Source organism: Polistes dominula, unplaced genomic scaffold, assembly GCF_049000335.1.
Source record: "Polistes dominula isolate Pdom_NZ unplaced genomic scaffold, Pdom_raw_medaka contig_84, whole genome shotgun sequence".
Classification (NCBI taxonomy): domain Eukaryota; kingdom Metazoa; phylum Arthropoda; class Insecta; order Hymenoptera; family Vespidae; genus Polistes; species Polistes dominula.
In genome coordinates this window covers 115,060-135,714 of record NW_028300944.1, presented here as the reverse complement: position 1 = coordinate 135,714, position 20,655 = coordinate 115,060, and the positions used below count along the sequence as shown (strand labels likewise).

The 20,655-nt window shown below is 27.5% G+C and overlaps 5 protein-coding genes across 10 annotated transcripts; 4 read left to right on the top strand and 1 right to left on the bottom strand.

Annotated features, from left to right (window-relative positions):
• Positions 1-90: 90 nt before the first annotated feature.
• On the top strand, positions 91-5,518 carry LOC107071552 (uncharacterized). Of its 3 annotated transcripts, none has more exons than XM_015330632.2 (5): positions 91-255; positions 1,634-1,873; positions 1,958-2,193; positions 2,285-2,665; positions 2,753-5,518. In XM_015330632.2, the coding sequence occupies exons 1-5, from the start codon at positions 91-93 to the stop codon at positions 3,096-3,098; spliced, it is 1,368 nt and encodes a 455-aa protein (XP_015186118.1). In that variant the 3' UTR covers positions 3,099-5,518. The 3 variants fall into 3 exon arrangements, with proteins under 3 accessions (XP_015186118.1, XP_089027936.1, XP_089027938.1); XM_089171810.1 differs by having other exon boundaries at positions 123-476; XM_089171812.1 differs by lacking the exon at positions 91-255 and adding an exon at positions 504-1,477.
• Positions 5,519-8,828: 3,310 nt separating this feature from the next.
• On the top strand, positions 8,829-13,997 carry Naprt (nicotinate phosphoribosyltransferase). Of its 4 annotated transcripts, none has more exons than XM_015330634.2 (11): positions 8,829-9,287; positions 9,734-9,904; positions 9,986-10,112; positions 10,275-10,486; positions 10,589-10,707; positions 10,786-10,979; positions 11,665-11,850; positions 12,360-12,585; positions 12,707-13,027; positions 13,149-13,277; positions 13,328-13,997. In XM_015330634.2, exons 1-11 carry the CDS (start codon positions 9,218-9,220, stop codon positions 13,424-13,426), a joined length of 1,854 nt encoding a protein of 617 aa, XP_015186120.1. In that variant the 5' UTR covers positions 8,829-9,217; the 3' UTR covers positions 13,427-13,997. The 4 variants fall into 4 exon arrangements, with proteins under 4 accessions (XP_015186120.1, XP_015186123.1, XP_015186121.1 ...); XM_015330635.2 differs by having other exon boundaries at positions 8,842-9,287; positions 13,349-13,997; XM_015330637.2 differs by lacking the exon at positions 11,665-11,850 and having other exon boundaries at positions 8,832-9,287.
• Positions 13,998-14,630: 633 nt separating this feature from the next.
• LOC149032756 (single-pass membrane and coiled-coil domain-containing protein 4 homolog) lies at positions 14,631-16,232 on the top strand. Its single transcript, XM_089171820.1, has 2 exons — positions 14,631-14,823; positions 15,135-16,232. Exon 2 carries the CDS (start codon positions 15,142-15,144, stop codon positions 15,319-15,321), a length of 180 nt encoding a protein of 59 aa, XP_089027946.1. The 5' UTR covers positions 14,631-14,823; positions 15,135-15,141; the 3' UTR covers positions 15,322-16,232.
• A 149-nt stretch (positions 16,233-16,381) lies between these two features.
• Positions 16,382-18,072, top strand: LOC107071574 (stromal cell-derived factor 2). The gene is made up of 4 exons (XM_015330689.2): positions 16,382-16,638; positions 16,755-16,950; positions 17,041-17,265; positions 17,348-18,072. The coding sequence occupies exons 2-4, from the start codon at positions 16,799-16,801 to the stop codon at positions 17,511-17,513; spliced, it is 543 nt and encodes a 180-aa protein (XP_015186175.2). The 5' UTR covers positions 16,382-16,638; positions 16,755-16,798; the 3' UTR covers positions 17,514-18,072.
• Zfrp8 (Zinc finger protein RP-8) lies at positions 17,336-19,612 on the bottom strand. Its single transcript, XM_015330688.2, has 4 exons — positions 19,114-19,612; positions 18,627-19,038; positions 18,431-18,533; positions 17,336-18,350 (listed from the first exon to the last, which is right to left on the bottom strand). The coding sequence occupies exons 1-4, from the start codon at positions 19,475-19,477 to the stop codon at positions 18,144-18,146; spliced, it is 1,086 nt and encodes a 361-aa protein (XP_015186174.2). The 5' UTR covers positions 19,478-19,612; the 3' UTR covers positions 17,336-18,143.
• Positions 19,613-20,655: the final 1,043 nt, after the last annotated feature.

The following is a 20,655-nucleotide window of genomic DNA, read 5'->3' as shown; positions in this document are numbered from 1 at the left end:
TCATTTTTTTCTTAGTGTCCTCTCTTTATAATTCATCCTATTTTGTTCCTTTTGTTTTGTTCTATTGTTTGTTATTTGATTTGATTTGAAATGGGTACGGCGGGTCGCGATTTCGAACGTCGCGATCGGGAAGACGGATTGCACTGTCGAATTTGTGCGTGCGACGTTAATGGAAACGACAGTGTCAACATTTTCACCGAGGATGGTAGACGGCACTACTTGCAGACCAAAATACGCAAATATCTTTACATCTTGGTAAGTTTTAATAACTTGAGAGAATAACATAATATAACCGATCTGTGAGACGGTCGAATGCGAACCAAAGACCGCCGGCGGAGTGCGTGTTTTACGTTTTCTGTGTTACCGGGATCTTTTTCAAAATCTCGACCGCTGGACGCGCGCGCGTCTTCCACACACTCACCAAGATAAATGCATACTTGTGTCATCGTCTCTACGATATTCCCACGTGCAACTCGGTACATTTGCGATCGGCAATATTTTTGTCAATGATTCCATCCGAACAGATGAACTTTATTATTATTATTATTTTTCTTTTTTATCCAAATAACAAACAATCAAACCTACTTGTATCGAGAAATTATTTGAAAGAGTATTTGATTTGACGATTTTTTGACTTAGATCGATACTATCGATGTCGATTCATCGGTTCAACTACTCGACGGATCCGACTCCGAGTTAGAATTAAAGATGCGTTTCATCGCCATGATCGTTTATTAATTATCTTTAATTATCAAATAAATAAGCACTACTTTTTTCCAATTAAATATGATAATCGTTATCGTGATACTCAAATAAAATCGACTGTTTTTCTTTTTGTTCTAAATTATATCGAATTTATTTGAATTTATTTACGATCTAATTTGTAATCATATTTTAGCAAATAACAATTAAAAATGGATAATATTTGGATGTAAATTTTCTTAACGGGAGAACAATTTACATCAATCTTTTGTGAAAAAATGTATACTTTTTAAAATAATATCAATTAACATATATATGTATATTTATAATAATGAGAAATTAATGAAGAAAATATGACTGCTCGTTCAATGAAATTCGTGGCAACCATTTTGTACAGTGCTGCAAAAGTGTTAAAAATTAGCATTTTATTGATTGCCATAAGTATAATGTACTACATGCGCCGTATAAAGCGATGCGTCTATAAATATTTGAGAATAAAGCGGCGGCGGCGGCGGCGTATTCAGATATGACGTCTATGAAATATTTTATGCAGAAAAAATATCAAATGTCGTATTTATTTTGGAATATTTACGAAATTTCCTACAAACAATTTCAAACAAGAAGGAAATACTTAAAACACCAAATTTTAATGATGAATTTAATACAAATATTTATGAAAACAACAACAATTTTTATACAATTATTATTTTTTTTGTTTTTTAAATAATAATTAACAAAATAAATATATTAAACTTATAGATAATTATTATTGCAAGTGAGTTTAGTAATTAAAAAAATGTAATAAATATGTGTCAAAGTAAAATATTTTTGTGTACATATATTAATCAATTCTTACGACACACACAATTTACATGTAAATGTTATTATTTAATATTGCCAAATATATTAACTACTTGATTTTATTTTTCAGGTATCCTCGGAAGATAAATTATCAAAAATGGTTTGTTTAACGTGTATCAAAAGATTGGAAGGAGTACATCGTTTTGCAATGATGGCATATCGTACACAAGAGAGATTAAGGTTGCAATTATACGAAACTTTGGATAATATCAATTCTGTTCAAAATACGGCGGGACAAGGTTTGAAAAATACACAAGAAGCTACTAAAAAAGTAGAAGACAGAGGATTATTGCATTCTATTCTTACAAAAGTAAACATTCAATTTATATTACATATTAATACATTTATTATTTTATTATATTGTGTAAGAAAAAAAATTTGTTCAATTTTCCAGGGTGCCATAGAAATTTTAGCAGAAGGCGAAACACTTGGACCATCCGAATTATCTCATCTATCCGAAGAAGAAAAAAGTCATACTCCGAGTATGGAAGAAATGGAAGTCAAAGTAGATCCGATGTTATTTTTGCAATGCGGTATGGAACAATCTGCTTCAGATATGTCGGATACATCAGACATAGAAGAAAGTCCAATGAGAATTCATTCTCCTGAATTGTCAAGTGTAACAAACAAGTAAATAATTATTGAAATTATTATACTGTGGTGCACGAACAAATTAATGCATAAAGTTTATCGAAATAAATCCACAAATTTGCAATTACAGAGATACGGAAATAGAAAAGGAAATAACAAGAGAATCTAATGACAATAAATTTAATGAAGAAACAGATGAAGATAATGTAAATACAACTAAACGATACGAATGTACAATATGTACGCGATCCTTCATATCAGAAATTGGTTTACAAAATCATTTATGGTCGCATTTGCCAAGAGAAAGACGTTTGGATGGAAAACCTATTTTAAGATCTCAACAAGTTTATTCGACAAACGGTGTGCTGCATGCGAATGTTGATAACAATTCATCTGCCAATTTTATTTGTCCAATTTGTAGTAAAAAAATTTCTACCAAAGGAAATTTGAAAGTGCATTTAGAAACTCATAGGCCTAAAGGAAAATATGGATGCGATATATGTGGCCGAATGTAAGTTATTCTTAAACTTAACAAACACTTCTCTTTATCACAAATAAGAAATGATTCATTAATTCATTAATATTGATTTGATTTTAGCTTTAAAACACAATCGAATTTATGTAGGCATAAAGAATATCACGGTGAAATTAGATTTCCATGTAACGTTTGCGGAAGAGTTTATCCAACAAATTCAACTCTTCGAGCTCATAGTATAACTCATTCTGATTTAAGACCGCATGCCTGTCCTTTATGTGATAAAACATTCAAAAGGAATCAGGATTTGAAATTTCACATAAATCAACACACTGGTGCAAGGCCTTACCAATGTCCTTATTGTCCGAAAGCATTTGCCAGTTCGGGTAATTGTTTTTCACATCGTAAAAGAATGCATCCTCGAGAAGTACATAGAGATAGACAAAGAGCAGCAGATTTGATGAGATGAGCTGTGAATAATCAAGATGACGAATGAAGTTTTAGCTGAAAACAGTATTTGATAGAAACAATTGTATAAACATTTTTTTTAGCTGTATTATACAGACAACAACAACAAAAAAAGAGCTTTACTTTTGAGATTAACGGTGCTAATCCACAAAGTGATGATGATGATAGTTTTATATGTTTTTATTCTCTTTAATTTTGAGATTAAATATATTGTTGCTGATAATGTTGATAATATACTTTATGACTCACAAAATATGTATTCTTGTTTGATGTAACAGAATATCATAAGTATAAACAATTATCGTTGATAATTATGGAAATACTTGCAATAGTTGTGAGTTGTTCATTTTCATTACTAGTCGCACAAAAAGTAGGTTTGAAATTTCATAGCCAGTAGTAAAAGTTAATGTTCCTTATACAGTTTTTTAAGTACATGAACAGTATTTAAGATAGAAAACATATTTTCATTGAAGTATATTAAAGACATTTTAAAGTAGTAGTATTATAAGTTACGATAACGATGAATTATGTTTTATTTTGATTTGAATATTCACTGCCAAATATATACATATGTATGTATACTTATATATGTTGACTTATTATATAGTATGTTAACTAATTACTACGATAATATGTTGAATATGTATTAAGAACGTAGAAGTAATAATAATAATAATAATAATAATTAATATACAATTTTATCTTTCTAGAGCTGTGATATGTTAATGATTTTTTATACTGGTTATGAAATTGACAACTTATTAGAAAGTAGATAAATACGATATTACTTGAGAGGTATCCAACACAGTTACTGAATTTTTTCGACAGTAATATGTTACAAGGTCTAAAATTAATGATAAATTAATATATCGAATCGTCCTTCACAAACATGTAAAATGTATGTAATTGAAACGAGACATAGCGGTTCTATAGGAACTTTATATATATATATATATTATATATAATGTATAATGACCAAGACGTTTGTGCAAATGACAACATTTTTTGTAGCTTCCGTACATATTTTTAGCACAATGTAAACATTATCATAAATGTTAAGACTGTTTACGAAGAAAAATTTTGTGTCAAATTAGAATATTATAAATAGAATAGAAAGGGGAAAAAGCGAATAATGGCCGTGACTGCAATCTTTAACAAATAACAAACGAGTATGATTATAAAATAATGCAGTATTAAAAACAAAACAAAACAAAACCAAACAAACAAGATAAGAAAAGATAAAAGAAGACATAGAGGCTGTAGTAGTTCATATATAACACAACAAACTATCGTAATATTATTCTTGTAAGTGGAATTGTAATTGAAAATGAATGTTAACTGAAGTCTGAGTAGTTTTAGGAAGAACAAAAAAAACATAGCATATAAAAAGACTCTCGTAGAGCGTAAACTATACATAGTTTGTGCTTCCATCTTAATACATATTACATACACACACACTTATACGTTATAGAAAAGAAATAAAAAAAAAAAAAGAAATGTTTCTTTACAGTAGATCGGAATAATTATAATAAGCGTTGTACAATAATCGGCACATTATTATCCCATACACATGAACCAAAATATATATGTTGATTATTTATCTACAGAAGCTTATAGTGTGACACATACAATATATATTTTGCGATTATACTTTTTGTGAACGCTTGCCATTCAATAGAATTAGATTAAAATGATAGTTGTAATGAATGAATATACATTAAAAATAATCAATTTTTGAGTAAAATCAATAATCGTTGATTCAACACATTCGGTCGATATTGAAATACATTTAGTCGTTAGAAAATCAAAAATTGAATATTTTTTTAAACTACTATTTGTGCGTTCACATCGACACAGTGATTCATACAAATATACGTATATACAGGTTGCGACAATGACTCTGTCCATTTTTTTAATATCTCCTTTGTTTATAATCGTATTAAAAATTTTCAAAGGAACAAATTTGCTCTATCTGCTTTTTTTTTTTTTTTTTTTTTTTTTTTTTAAACTGTGACCATTTGCATCAATACTACTGTGACAATGTGGCATATCAACGGGTGATAAGACGTCTATGTATTTCAAAGATACGATGATACTTTTGCATATACTCAAGAAGATAGACAAAGTTATTGTTCGACCCTGTATATATATGTATATATACAGATCATACACAGCGCACGCGTGCGCGACTCGTGTACACACACACACGCACACACACATACACAGAGACAGGATAGATAACATTTCATTAGAAATTAGTGCCATTTCGAAAGTGCCAGTAACACAAGACAATTAATTTAGCGTTATTATACAACAGACAAATACCAAATGATCATTTATAGAATTAAACAATGATTTAAGATTTAACATTATTGATAATACCATCTGTGACACAATAATAAACTGGTTGTATAAAACAAGCGTAACTTTGCATAATTAATTTGATTACCCCATTATTCTGTTATGTTTGAAAATATATTTTATATTGAATTGAGGGAAATTGATAATAATGACAATTATACCTGCTTAATAAATGTTATTGTAATTTCATTTATTTATATTTTTCATTTAAATAATATACATATATATCTTCAATTTTAAAGTAAAATTGTATTATCTCTCTGAAAGACGTTTAACAATCGAGAATTATTTTAACCTTTTAACATCCAATTCATAAAGAAACGTATAGAAGAATATGATTAAGCGTTTGAAATACATCTATTGTAGCTTGTTATCTAATTGCACTCATATTCGATCTTTAACACATATATTTTTTTCATGTGTAAATATGATTTAAAATATTCCTATATATATATATATATATATATATAATAATTAAAAGAAAGAAAAAAAAGGAGAAGATATTAGCCCCCTTATTATAATGCCCATTTTCTTCGTATAAGTTCTTTTATTTGTAAATAACTACAGGTCATCGAACTAGAACGCTCTTTCTATTTTCAATCGGTCGCATACTGGCGACGCGTTTATACCGGTGATTCTACTTACGATCTATTTAACAAAATATACACGAACAACATGAATTTCTACAACATGAATTTTATGCTAATCTGTATGATTTTAACGATTGGACTCTGTTGCAGAAAACTGTAGTTTGTAGTAATGAACTATAATGAAATGACTTAATGACGAAAGATTCCATTTAATTTTAAAACGAATGAAATATCAGTAACAAATTACATAACGAAATTCTTACATAAATGTACAACACAACATGTGAATTCTGATAGTTTTAAAAATGCTGATGTGTAAAATAATTGTGACATATCAATTTAATATTCAAACGTTCCGAAGGTTATATCATTTAAATATAATGTTATTTGCAACCATGGAAATGATTCTAATTACAACGTTTTACTAAATATGTTCACGTGTTTAGTTTTTTAGAGATGATAAATAATTCAAAGCTCGCTTAAAACTATTACAAACCGTTACACCATTTTATATTTACATTCCAATTAAAGTATTTAATATAATTCTTTCGAGAATAATCATAAATATTATTACCCGGATAAAGTGTTATCTTCAACAGAATTCTGCAATATATAATTCTTCTTCTTCTCTTCGTATAATAAGATATTTATAAAAATCTTCATAGATACACCACTTGGATATACCATTAATTTTAATTGCATAAGTTATATAAATATTGATAACATATATATATATATGAATTTCTTATATTATTAAGACCTTATTAAATTATTAAAAGATTATTATATATCCTTAGAAGATATATTTTTTTAAGATCGTAATGTTATCATCCCTTTTTGATAAATTTTCTACTCTTTTGAAAAATAATCTCGTTCATTTTGGTTGTCCGCCATTATTCGAGTACCAATTAGTGGAAAAAAATGATAGTCGACCTATTTGTATTGTTTTCTTTCTGTAACTTTTCATTTTCCCCTTCGCATAAGGATTTATTTTTATGTGTCAAGAAGAAGGGGAAAAAGAAAGAAAAAAAAGAAAAAAAGTCTTGTATAGAACAGGCCAACGTTACACATGCAAGGTCAAAGTTTAAAGCATCATGTTGCCCCTAACGATAGGTGTTTAATCGAAACTACTCATCGCCGATCTCACCGGGTGGTACATGGTTATTATAAACGTGCCATACCACACTTTCGTGTTACTCTAGATATGTAGACTTGGAAAAAGTTTGTCTCGTTTTCTGCGTCATCTAATAAGAACAAACAAGATCAAGAAAGAAAGAGAAAGATATACGGATAGAACCGCAGTATTATTCATCCACTGAGCGAAATCTATTTCTCTCATAGATTTCACATATATATATGAGATATCGCAATAAAATACTATTATTTGAGTTCATTATGATTTAGCAATTTAGTATAAGTATTTATCACTATTTGAACATTGATAAATCTTCCACATATGTTCTTTACAATAATCTAAATAGAATAGTAAATATGAGCATTTTTTAAATTGTAATTTTTTGTACATTCCTTATCAATGTAATTATAAGATTTACTATATGAATCATGATATGAAAGCTCAAATATATCTCTTTTTTCTTGTTTATCCTAATGATTAATTAGCGAGATCTAAGATCATTTTAACGTATATCGATATTTTTTGTTCAAAAAAAAGAAAACAAAGAAAACAAAGAAAAAGAAGAAAAAAAGTATAAACAATCTATACGAATCGTTCTTTTGGTCAAAACATTAATATTGTGTTCTAAACAAGGGAGAATGTTAGGCATTAAACCTAAACGTTATGATTGCAAATCGCTCGCTATAATTAGAGATCTTATCTAAGAGACCTATGACGTAATGTTATACGTCTAGAGAATTATTACGACGTACAATTTTATGTCATTTAAGTAAAAATCGCAAATCCAAACATAAATGATATGCATATTATTTAATTGCTGAAATAAACAAGTATTTTGATCATTTATTCATTTGTTTTCATTTTGTAGAAATTTAAATTGTAATAAATGTTCGTTCGATAATCGAATCGAACCACGATATTCGATACAATTAAAATAAATTGTTTGATTTGGTTCCAAAGTTAAATACAACTTAAAAAAAAGTCTTTGAACACTTGGCATTTTATTTCTATATACATGTTATATGTATACGTATGCATATACGTATAAATTATGATCTTTGATCGGACTAATAGATATATAAAGAGAGAAAGAGAGAAAGAGAAAGGCAAAAGAAGCAAAATATACAAATGCATACACACGTATCTCTCCTCGTCGTTTTTTTCTTTACTAATCACTATGAACGATGATCATTCATAAAAACATTTTATGCATTACGAATAAATACGTTTAAATTAACAGTATTTCATTGATCATCACTACGTTGTACAAAAGATCAAAGTTAACTATAAAAATTAATTAAATAGAAAAAATAAAATATAAATTTAAAAAATTATTATAAATTTATTGATATTAATATATAATATTATTATTTTCAAACAAACAAAAAAACGAATTAACCGAAAATTTGTCAAATGATCAAAATAGTGTTAGTTTATATACTTAAATGGTACACAAACTACTTTAATAATTTCATTGTTAAATTAAATGCTAAAAAAAAATAGGACAAAAAAAAACAAAAAGGTTTTCTATTAATATACAATTAGGATGTGTCATACTTATAATAGTTCTTTTTTCAAAAGTTATTATACCAGTTATTGATAAGTTTAATTCCAAACGTAAAGTGTATGTAAAGCAATGGACAATCATGACTTATTTAACAACTGATTCGAGGATTGGCGGAATAACAGGTCATGCATGCATGTATCGTCTGAATGTCCTTCAAACGTTCCTATCGATTCTGAGAGGGTATGCGACCGTATATTACGGCGGATTTCTTTAAGTCATGTCAGTTCGTCAGTAACATCCGTGAACGGCAGGATACTGCCCAAGTGTACACTGTGTAATTACTATTAATAATACTTGTTTATTTTTTTTACAATCATCATCACTTATGCGAAAGAGACAAACAATACAACTATATATATAACAGATATAAATATATATATATACCTATATATATAGAAACGAAATAGTGCATTAGAGAAAGGAAGAAGACATATTTAGATACAAAAGAAAATCTATTACCCAAAATAATGTCACATGACGACTGCAAAGCATGGTGTTACTCACGACAAAATCCTGTCGTTCAACCTCTTTTGACAGGTATTTCAAATTCTAATGTTTCCATCGATAAAAAAACTGTAAATAATTGTTAAAAGCCGGTATTTTCGAGCTAACCTATAAACTTTCTTCTTATGCATCATACCTTCAATTTTATTTATGGCTATTCATCCAAATATGTTGTAACAATGATACTCTTATCAGATTCTTTTTTTATTTAAAATTTTCTTACGTCTGACATCATTTTTATAATCAAACTTCTATGAGAATCGATTAACATATGATTTTTATTGATGCATTGCACATGCAATTTTTCCCTCCTTTTTTCTTCTTTTTTTCTTTTTTTTTTTTTATGTACATTACTAGACAAAAAAATATAATTAGTAATAATAAATAATATACAATATACATTATTTCATCGCATTTCTCAACTGTTTGTTTTATGGAGTTAATTGATATATGCACTGAATGTTTAATAATTGTTTTAGATTTGTATCAAATTACAATGGCATATGCTTATTGGAAAAGCGGTAAAATCAATGATTATGCAGTGTTTGATTTATTTTTTCGAAAGAATCCTTTCCAAGGAGAATTCACAATTTTTGCTGGTCTCGAGGAATGTATTAAATTTTTGGAGAGGTTTCAATATTCAGACAGTGGTATGAATGCACTAAATTAACATATAACAATATATAATATTTCATAGTATAATTATTTATTATCATGAATTTATGTTGTAGATATCAAATACTTAAAATCAACAATGCCCTCTTCGGTAGATCCAGGTTTTTTTGATTATTTAAAAAATATCAATGTAAATAATGTTACCATTTATGCAATGCAAGAAGGCTCTGTTACTTTTCCAAGGTTATTATTAATTTAAAGAAATGATTTACAAAATTAACAATTTATAACAGAATATATATCATATTTCTTATAATATAATTATGAACAAGAGTTTAGAGATTTAATAAGCAGATATATCTATCAAAGTACCAGATTCAGATACATGTAATTAACCATATGTAGAATCCCATTGCTACGAGTTGAGGGTCCATTAATAACAGTACAACTATTGGAGACAACTTTATTAACATTGGTGAACTATGCAAGTTTGATGGCAACTAATGCAGCAAGGTATCGGATGGTTGCTGGCAAAAATATTACGTTGTTAGAGTATGGTCTACGTAGAGCTCAAGGTCCGGATGGAGGTTTAAGCGCATCTAAATACAGCTATGTTGGTTAGTCGTATTCTTAATGTAATCTTATAATTTAATGCCATTCCAATAAGAAAACAAAATAACAAAATAACAAAATAACAATATCATTATTATATATTACAGGTGGATTTGATGGTACAAGTAATGTGCTAGCTGGAAAGTTATTTAACATTCCAGTTAGTGGAACTCATGCGCATTCATACATTACATCATTTACTAGTATCGATGATTTACAAGCAAAAGTAAATATATATTCAATGATTAGAATATGAATGATCATAAATGTATGCATAAATGATTATAAAATTGAAATTTTGTAGACGCTTGCTCATAAACAAACGGGAGAAGTTTATGATCTCTTAGAATTAGCTTCAAAATATCGAGATGCTATCGCCGGTGATTTAGGAAGTATAGTTTCCGAAGCTTCTAGTGGAGAATTAGCTGCCTTAATTAGCTATGCCATAGCTTTTCCAGAGAGATTTACAGCTCTTGTAGATACTTACGATACTAAAAGGTACGTACTTTTTTCTTTTAGTCTTATATTTACTTTTCATTCTTTCTGCATTATGTGAATATATTTCTTGATCTTTTTTTTTGACAAGCTTTTTCTTTTTCCTTTTTAATATTGTCCCATAATCATGGGAAATGTCCTGATATCTAATGCTGAATTTCTTTTTTATAATTTTCTCGTTAACGTAGAGATTATTTAATGCGCTGCTAATATTAATTATTACTAATATTTTTCATGATGAAATAAAAAAAGAATATTATTACAGAGAATAAATATGTGTATAAATTAATTGTAAATGTTAGTAATGTACATATTTATAATTTGTAAATAGTCTTATTGTATATAAAATATAAGTATAAATATCTTGAAAATAAATAAGGCAATTTTCTTGGTCTGTCTTGTAATGCTAAGAATCTGCAAGGAATTTTAAAATAAAAAAAGAAAAGAATACGTAAAATAACACGTAGATTATGCAATTGATATGTACATAAAATATATTTTGAAATTCTAATAAGCTCTTATATAATATAGCTCAACAACAAATATATATATATATATTTAAAATTCTACTATTATTTTCAATAAACATTTTCTACTCGTTAGAAAATGAATTGATAAACTAAAAGATCTAATAGGTATATATGTACATCGTTATATTTGTTGCTGGCTAAGAAAAATGTGTTTGTAGCATTGAAGCATCAGCCAAACAAAATACATTTATAACAAGCATAAATGTAAAGAATAAGCTTCTAAATAAAGGATCCAGTGCACATACTCAAAATGGTGTGAGAAACAATACGCTTATATCAGAACCCACTTCGCATCACAAGAACGGCTTGTTAAGACGAGGCGAATTGGGTGAGCTCTATGTGAGGTACGATATACTCTCACTTGTCTGCTTTTTCAGATACAACCATTGAATTAAATTGTCATATCAATGAAATATTGAACACATTTAGATATACTTTTCTTTTTTTTTTTTAATAAGGAAGATAATCATTTTCATTAAGTTTAACAAAAATCTTCATTTCTGTAAAGCAGACAAATTGAAAAATAATAACTTTTCATTGCATCCTATTGCTTTCATAATATGGTCATTATGAAATTAAGCTTAACATATTTCAATCAGTATAAAAGCTTTATTTTGTGGGATTCTATTATTACAACTTTGTGATCTTATATAGTGCCCTTCCCAATTCAGCCCCTAATAAAATCTTTCACTTTATGTAAAATAGTGTAATATACGTATATATACGTTTGCATGTGCGACTATCCATATCAATTGTTTTGTTGATCAATTATTTATTTCATATTAATAATATATTTGGTCATAGATATTTATATATATATATATACCTACCTCGTTATTCTTCTATGTACTAGGAGTGGAATTTTAAATTTTTGTGCCGTTGCACTTGCCTTAAATGATGTGGGTTATAAAGCTATTGGCATCCGACTCGATAGCGGTGATTTGGCATATCTTAGTAATGCTGCTAGAGATATCTTTGAAAGACTTGCTATTAAATATAACATACCGTGGTTTGCAAGAATGATAATCGTCGCATCGAATGATATTAATGAAGAAACAATTATAAGTTTGAATGAACAGGTAAAATATGTAATGACAATTTTTCTTTATATATTTGTTTTTTTTTTGTTTTTTTTTTGTTGTTGTTTATAATGGCTATTTGTAAAGCCAACTTTTTGAGTTTTTATTAATGTTTTCATAGAGTCACAAAATTAACTGTTTTGGAATTGGTACACATCTTGTAACATGCCAAAGACAACCAGCATTAGGTTGTGTATATAAGATGGTTGAAATTAATGGTCAACCAAGAATTAAGCTTAGTCAAGAAGTTGCTAAAATGAATATTCCTGGTAAAAAGAATGCATATAGATTATATGGTGCGGATGGATATGCATTAATTGATATATTGCAAAGATCAACGGAGGAGGAACCCCAAGTAAAACAGAAAGTTCTTTGTAGACATCCATTTCAAGAATCAAAAAGAGCGTATGTTATACCAACGCGTGTAGAGCCATTGCATAAAGTAAATATAATTAACATTAATTATATATTATATTTCAATATTATTGAAGAAACCTGTGTTCTCTTTTTTCTTCTTATATAAAAAGAAAACAAGTGTGAAATGATTTATTTTCCGTTTAAAGGTATATTGGAAAAATGGTAAAGTCTGCGAACCTTTACCAACGTTAACACAAATTAGAGATAGAGTTCAAGAATCTCTTAAGACGTTAAGAAATGATCATAAAAGAAATTTGAATCCTACTCCTTACAAGGTAAAATCTTGAAAAACTTCCATAACAAAATATTACAAACAATCAAATAGTGTATATATAATAATTTACAGGTGGCTGTGAGCGATGATCTATATAATTTTATACACGATTTGTGGTTACAAAATGCACCAATCGGAGAACTATCGTGAAGCTTTAAATGTTTATTGAGTCTTTAATTGTTGAAAAATGAACGATGTTGTCTATGATTCAGAAGTATTATGTCAAAGTCACACAGAAAAAAAAATGAATGATACATTCTAAGACAAATTTTAATAATATTAGAGATATATTTTTTACTTCCACAATTAGAATAATTGTTAATTATATGAAGATGTGAAAAAAAAACCTGCTACTTTGATATAACATGTACAAATTCTTCATATATACATACATTTTTCATTTTTTATTTATATAGTTGTCACAAATAATATTTTAGAAAAATGCCTTGTTACAAATATCGCAACAATCTGTTATTTTACAAATTTATGGACTCTTATAAAAACATTAATACTGTTAATCTGTTTTATTTTTTGAACAATGAAAAGATATATAAATATACACACATCAACTTTATATGAACACAATCTAAATGCGTTTCTTGTAATAAATAATGATTAGTGACGTGCATAAATATATTTATATTGATGTATAGTGAAAAATCAAATGATGTGATATAAATGTACATAATAATTAAAAATTATTAAACTTTTGCTAGTTAAATCGGTTTCAATATTAATTGTATTTTTCACGAAATATTATTTATATTTTCATTCACATTTATCTATAAATCTATTTAAAAGTAAGTTCCCCTATATTTATCATGAACACTTTGAAATTCTATAATAATATATGCAGTTAATTTATTATAAGATTTTCATAAATATACAGATAATTATCTATTAAAATTCTATTGAAATATTTATAATTTGCGATAAACATGTTAATATGTTTAAAGTAACATATCTGTATATTTTTTGTTGTCTAAAACTGTAATCTTTGAAAATAATTAATAAGTAATAATTTATGACTTTAATTTGCATAATATAATGAAATATTTATATTTTTAATAGATTAACAATTTGTTAATAAATTTAGAGAAATTGCGCTTACATTATATATTTAAACTGGTACACATCACAACTTTCTTCGTTTATACTTTCTCCCTTTAAATTATTTTACACTTATTTAAACAATAATACTTCGTTTAAACATTACATAGCTATTTTTCTTCTTTGTTGTTTATTTTTATTCGTAGTTGTAATTCTTACCTAGTGCAGCGCTGCAATCTGTTTCTGTTTGAATGATAATGTAGAACGTGATAAAATGTTCATTATTCGTTAAATCTATAATATACTTAATGTATGGTACAATTTATTCAGTTTATTCGCATATAGGTACGGAAGTAACAGGAATATAATCAAGTTGTGTTGTTTGCTTATTATTTACGTGTGTGCACAGAAATTTCGCATTGGTTAATCACACATCTGTCAATTGAAAAACTCACTTTTTCAATTAAATATTTAAATAATCAAGATATTAATATTTGGTAATTATTCGTATATATTTGAAAATGTTGTTAATAACATTTATTCTTACATTATAGAACATTTGCAAAGACCGCATGTTGTTTCATGCTTCACTAACATACAGACATGTATAATTACCCGTTAATATTAATATAGAATTTTTGTTATTAACAGATGTTTCACTTTTTATATGTATATATATATATGTAGTTTTTCGTGTGTATTTGACAAAGTATATATTACTTAATTAACAAATGTATTTATAAATTAATATTTGCATGCATACGTTTTTATATTATGAGATAAGTAAAAAGAGAATTATGTTTTGCAGCAAAACGATGCGTCAATTAAAAGGTAAAACAAAAGAAACAAATAAGCAAAAGAAGGAACGCAAAAAGGAATTTCTTGAAAACAAGCAACGAGTTTTCACAGTCGTTCTACCTACAATAGCTGCAATATTTGTAATGATAGCTGCATATGTTTATGTTAAAACTCGACCTAAAGTAATAGAATATTAATTTACATTACTTTTGTTATATATTATTAAAACTAAAAGTTTGATGACTTTAAAATTGCAAGGAAAGTTCCTCGAATTTTTTTATTCTATATGCAAACTAAAAAAAGAAACAGTTTAAACTGTGATCACTATTAATCTAAAAAGTAAAATGTAAATGAAGATTATGATCTACTGCCTACATTATCAAAACAAATTGGATCATTAATATGTGGTAGCATTGTACATTATATATTATATATATATATATAATATTAATACTTATTGTTAGTTAAGAAAAGTTATCAATTTGCTAAAAGTGATGAAATATTAATCAATACAATTATTGAATACTATGAGAGATTTTTTATCGAATATATATGCTGTTTTAAGTATTATAATATTATAATAAGAAAGACGAATATATCAAAATGCTTCTTTTATAAGTGTTTCATATCTTTGTTTTTTCTGATCTGCATTTATATACATATATATATATATATATACATACATATATTTAGCACAAAATGGATTGGCCTATAGCATGGTGTACAGATATTATATGTAATATACTAAATGATTGTACATGTGTGTACCATGCTAATAGCTTGTATCAGAATATATCTTGTTGAAGTGTACCATATCTTTATGTGGGAAGCTGCTTAAGATTCAATAAATTGTATTTAATAATTAATCTTACTAATTATCAAATGCAATTTATAAACAATTATTTTGTAAAACATTTAAAAAATAAACATGGGTCCAATATGGTAAAAATATATTTTTAATATTTATAAAACGTATACTCTGCTGTCGTACGTATAGTTTTTTGTTTTATCTAGTTTATGTTAAATAAATTATTTATGAAATATGTTAACTTGAACTGAATTTATTGTATGTATGTGTGAAAAATATTAAATTTTAATTATTAATATATTTTTGTTTAAATACTTTTATTTCATTTCAAAATAGAAGCATCGATTATAGTATGTAATATATTATAGTGTGTATATTACTTTATAGAAACATTTAATCGTTTATATTATTTAATTCAATACATATTATATATTTTGATATGCCAAAAAGTATTTTGTATTATATCGAAATTTTGTTATACGTGTTAGTTTACGATACGGGCCAATGAAAAATTGACACGGCATGGAATACAACTATGAGACGATTATCTACACAAGCCAAATAGTCGAAGTTTGATTGGAGGCATTCCGTGGTATTTCTTAGTTTAATAAATTCTTATTTAATTAATTAAAAAATGATATTGTCATCAGAGACGATACCATTATTATTATCTTTACTAAGTTTTTTTTCATAGGATCTACCACAGGTATATATATATATACATATTACTACAAGTTAAAATAGAATTAAAAGTTTTAAGGTTATGTTACTATTATATTAATTAGACTATTATTTTGCTAAATGTAAAACATTAAATTGCAGCTAAAGGAACCAAATATGTAACATATGGTTCAGTTATTAAATTAATGAACGTTGATTTCAATGTAAGATTACATTCTCATGACATCAGGTATGGAAGTGGTAGTGGACAACAATCGGTGACAGGTATTGAAGTTAAAGAGGATGGTAATTCGTACTGGCTTGTAAAAGCAGAATATAAAAAACAATATATTCGTGGGTAATTACGTTTTTTTGTTTACCTTATAAAATAAACCTTTGTTTATCTTATAAATAATAAATTAATCAATTTATCTTATGCATTAACCAGGAAGCCAATTAAATGCAATGACATAATTAGATTGGAACATGTAGCAACAAAAAAGAATTTACATTCGCATTTGGTTACTTCTCCATTGAGCGGTAAACAGGAAATATCTGCCTTTGGGGATTTCAGAAGACCAAGCGATAGCGGAGACAATTGGCAAATAGTATGTCAAACTGATTTTTGGGAGAGGAATGATACTGTCATGTTGAAGCATGTTGATACAAATGCGTATGTTTCTAATACTTCATGTTTTTCTTTCTCTTCAAATGTATCCAATTTCTATTTGTTTATATATATATTTCAATTTCAGGTACTTATCCATTAGTGGAAGATCGTATACCCATCTTGTTGGTCAAATGGAAGTGATCGGTGATTATTCTTATAATAGTCAACATTTACAATGGAAAACTATGGAAGGCTTATTCGTACATCCAGCTGATTTTAAAGCACATCATTTCGAACACACAGAATTATAAATATTCATCTTGTAGAAATAATTGTTTCAAGTAAGTAAAGAAATCTATTTATTATGTCAATTTATGATGTGAAATACTTCTAGAATAAGCGACAGATACTACTCATTGTCTTGCGCATAGATTTATTACAAAACAAATGGAAAAAAAAAGAAATAAATATTAGGAAAATATCTCAAATGTATTTATAAATGTATCTTAAAGTTTCAATAGTAACTTTAGTATAGTTAATTTAAAAATTTACGATAGAGGAAAAAACCAAATATTATCTATTTTATATTTTCTTATATATCTGTAAGTTTTAAGTTAATTAGTTATATGCTCAATGTGAAATATATTGTTTGTTTTATTTGCGCTAATGAAAAGCAATACCCTGCCAATTCTAAACATTTATTGGAAATATTTTCTATCCTAATTAATATAATTTCCATTGTCATTTCTTAACGTATCTTAAACGTAGCATAAAAGATTATATAAATCAATTGAATGACTGTATAGTGTTTCCTTTCATTATTATTAATATAAAAAATAAAAACTCTTAGTGAATATGCAATAGTATAAATGTGTGTTAATTGAAATAATTGTTTTAGCAAAGTTTATGCAAAAATGAAAACTGTTATTTTAAAGAAATTATTATTTTTCTAAGAAATCATTTTTATTTTCACACACAGACGTAGCATCAATTTTATCTGATATAATATCTTGTTTCCATATATACTCCATTGCATATTTTTCATTAGGAACACAAGATTTTGTGCAAGTAAATATAACAAGTATACCCCAATCTAGAGAATTAATAACATCTTTGTAATTAAAGAAATTCAACAATTGGGGCATTATCTGAAAAGAAATGGAAGAAATGATTTATCAATAAGTATTATATGAAATAATCATCTTTGGAAGATTTTCGAATGACATACTTGAAATTCAAATTGTCTTTCACCACCACATAATGAACATTTAGGAACATCTTGAATGTTTGTATTACCAGAAATATACAAAATTTGTCCATTTCTTTCATACCTACAATTTACAGAAACGTTATTCATGTTTATTAATAAAAATGACAAATATATTTAAATGAAATATTTGATATCGAAATATACATAGGTCTACCTTACAACTTGTTCTGGATTGTGAACAATTCTTGAATGGAATCGAGCAAATACTTCATCTTCATCAGCGTTGGCCATTTTTACTAAATCTTCCTCATCTTTACCTTCTTGGATGGATCCTGTTTCGTTACGTTGTACCATGGATTTGTATTTTGCCATTTCTTTTTCTTCTACTTCATTACAATCGTCATCATCTTCATTTATATTTTCTTCAGATTCTATTACCAGTTCATATTCAGGAAATAGAAAACTATTACTTATATTAACATTATTGCCACAATTCTGTTTATGGCCATGTTTCCAATCATAGATTTGATGATTACGGCTACAATAATTAGCAGCTTTGCATTTTGAACAATGATTCGGTGCTGAGATGCCACAAACGCAACAAGTTTTGCACCAAGAATCTGTACCTAGAAACAGTTACGTATAAATAATAATCCTTTTAGAATATAAATACATTTGTGAACAATCATTTCTATACATACTGATATCCGTTCTCCAGTCTTCTTTTTCTATAGGTGGTTCTGAAGGATAAAAAGGATTGAATCTATTTAACTGAGAGCGCAGAACCTTTAAATTTCCATTTTCATTTGTTTTACAACAACTTGGATCCTTACATATAAATACATACAACGTTCTATGAAATGCATCATCATCTTCCTCGTATGGAGCATAAATTTGACACAAAAAAATGCACGGATTTTTGCAATAATCACATTCAACATCTTCCTTGTTGGGTATATTTTTTAAATCTAACCATGCTGGTCTACCACCTACTTTACTTGGAAAAAATCTACTTTCCAATTGCCAGGGCTCACATTTTTCAACGAAACCTAAATCGACTGGCATTTTGTACACGTGCAATTTTACACGTTTTTCAATGAAATTACAGACTATTCAAGAAGACGAATTTAAAAGGCATAAAATAAATGTAAATGTTAGGTTAGATTAGTGTGCCGAACGGCGTGCCCTCTCTGGGTGAAAATTATAACCTTTAATAAATCCGATCAGTCGGTTAAATAGATTTCGATCAGACCGATTGAGGTTTTTTTCTTGATTGCAGTAATTTAAATTGTGCTAAATTGGGTTTCATAATAATCTAATAATTAAATTCATTTTGAAAACGAACATATGTCATATTTATAATTTCGAATTAGATTAAATGTTTTCATATACAAAATGTAAAAAATAATACGCGGTCGATACATTTAATGTCATTTGTAATCGGTGATAGCGATGAAATTTGAGTTTCACGCGAGCCGAGTTATCCCGAAAGTGCACGAATTCATACGAATGCCGGCTGATCGGTACTTGGTTATTTTTACCGCGTACACGTAGGAGCGTACACGCGAGAAAGAGTCTCCTTTGAATCGGTTTCTTGAATCATCAATAATTCTTCGTACGATCACAGTGATACTCATATAAAAAAAAGTGTGCTAAGTGTAATAATTCATCAATTTAACGATTTTTCTAAATCTTTACAATCTTTTTTTGTTGTTCACTTTTCGAAGATTTTGTTTCCTCTTTAAAAAAAAACATAAACCAACAATAAGAAGAAAATATATCGAAAGTAACTTCGAGTATTTAAATTACGCGGGTATATTTAAAACGGGAATATAGATCAATATGCGATATAATACATCCCCCTACGAGAGGAATTTTTAAACAAAACATTCTATTTTAATCGCACGTGTTCATCAACACAGTTTATTGTTAGATTTCATTGAAACAAAAGACGAAATGACGTTGTCATCATTGTGTGCGTTCATCGATACTCTCGTTAAGGAATACCGCGAATTTTCAAAAAAGGACACGCATCGTTATAATCTATACGATTATATTGATTGAAAATTGGATTAAACGGATCAAGACAAAGAGGATACCAAAAGAGAGAGAGAGAGAGATAGAAGGGGAGGGTTGAGAGGAGGAAGAGAGACAGAGAGACCGATCATATGGTCTAATTTTAATGCGAGTTGTTTTACCTTAGTGACCTAAAAATATCAGTGAAATTCGATTAGCCTAGAGCC

Bases quoted from the DNA above. Each gene is read 5' to 3' on its own strand.
- Zfrp8 (XM_015330688.2), bottom strand. From the start codon at position 19,477: ATGCCAGTCGATTTAGGTTTCGTTGAAAAATGTGAGCCCTGGCAATTG. The intron at 18,534-18,626 runs GTAGACCTATGT...TGTAAATTGTAG, and splicing joins AATCCAGAACAAGTTGTAAG to GTATGAAAGAAATGGACAAA. The intron at 18,351-18,430 runs GTATGTCATTCG...ATTTCTTTTCAG, and splicing joins AAAGACAATTTGAATTTCAA to ATAATGCCCCAATTGTTGAA.
- LOC107071552 (XM_015330632.2), top strand. From the start codon at position 91: ATGGGTACGGCGGGTCGCGATTTCGAACGTCGCGATCGGGAAGACGGA. The intron at 256-1,633 runs GTAAGTTTTAAT...TTTATTTTTCAG, and splicing joins GCAAATATCTTTACATCTTG to GTATCCTCGGAAGATAAATT. The intron at 2,666-2,752 runs GTAAGTTATTCT...ATTTGATTTTAG, and splicing joins TGCGATATATGTGGCCGAAT to CTTTAAAACACAATCGAATT.
- Naprt (XM_015330634.2), top strand. From the start codon at position 9,218: ATGTCACATGACGACTGCAAAGCATGGTGTTACTCACGACAAAATCCT. The intron at 10,487-10,588 runs GTTAGTCGTATT...TATATATTACAG, and splicing joins ATCTAAATACAGCTATGTTG to GTGGATTTGATGGTACAAGT. The intron at 13,028-13,148 runs GTAAATATAATT...TTCCGTTTAAAG, and splicing joins GTGTAGAGCCATTGCATAAA to GTATATTGGAAAAATGGTAA.
- LOC149032756 (XM_089171820.1), top strand. From the start codon at position 15,142: ATGCGTCAATTAAAAGGTAAAACAAAAGAAACAAATAAGCAAAAGAAG.
- LOC107071574 (XM_015330689.2), top strand. From the start codon at position 16,799: ATGAACGTTGATTTCAATGTAAGATTACATTCTCATGACATCAGGTAT. The intron at 16,951-17,040 runs GTAATTACGTTT...TGCATTAACCAG, and splicing joins AAAAAACAATATATTCGTGG to GAAGCCAATTAAATGCAATG. The intron at 17,266-17,347 runs GTATGTTTCTAA...TTTCAATTTCAG, and splicing joins AAGCATGTTGATACAAATGC to GTACTTATCCATTAGTGGAA.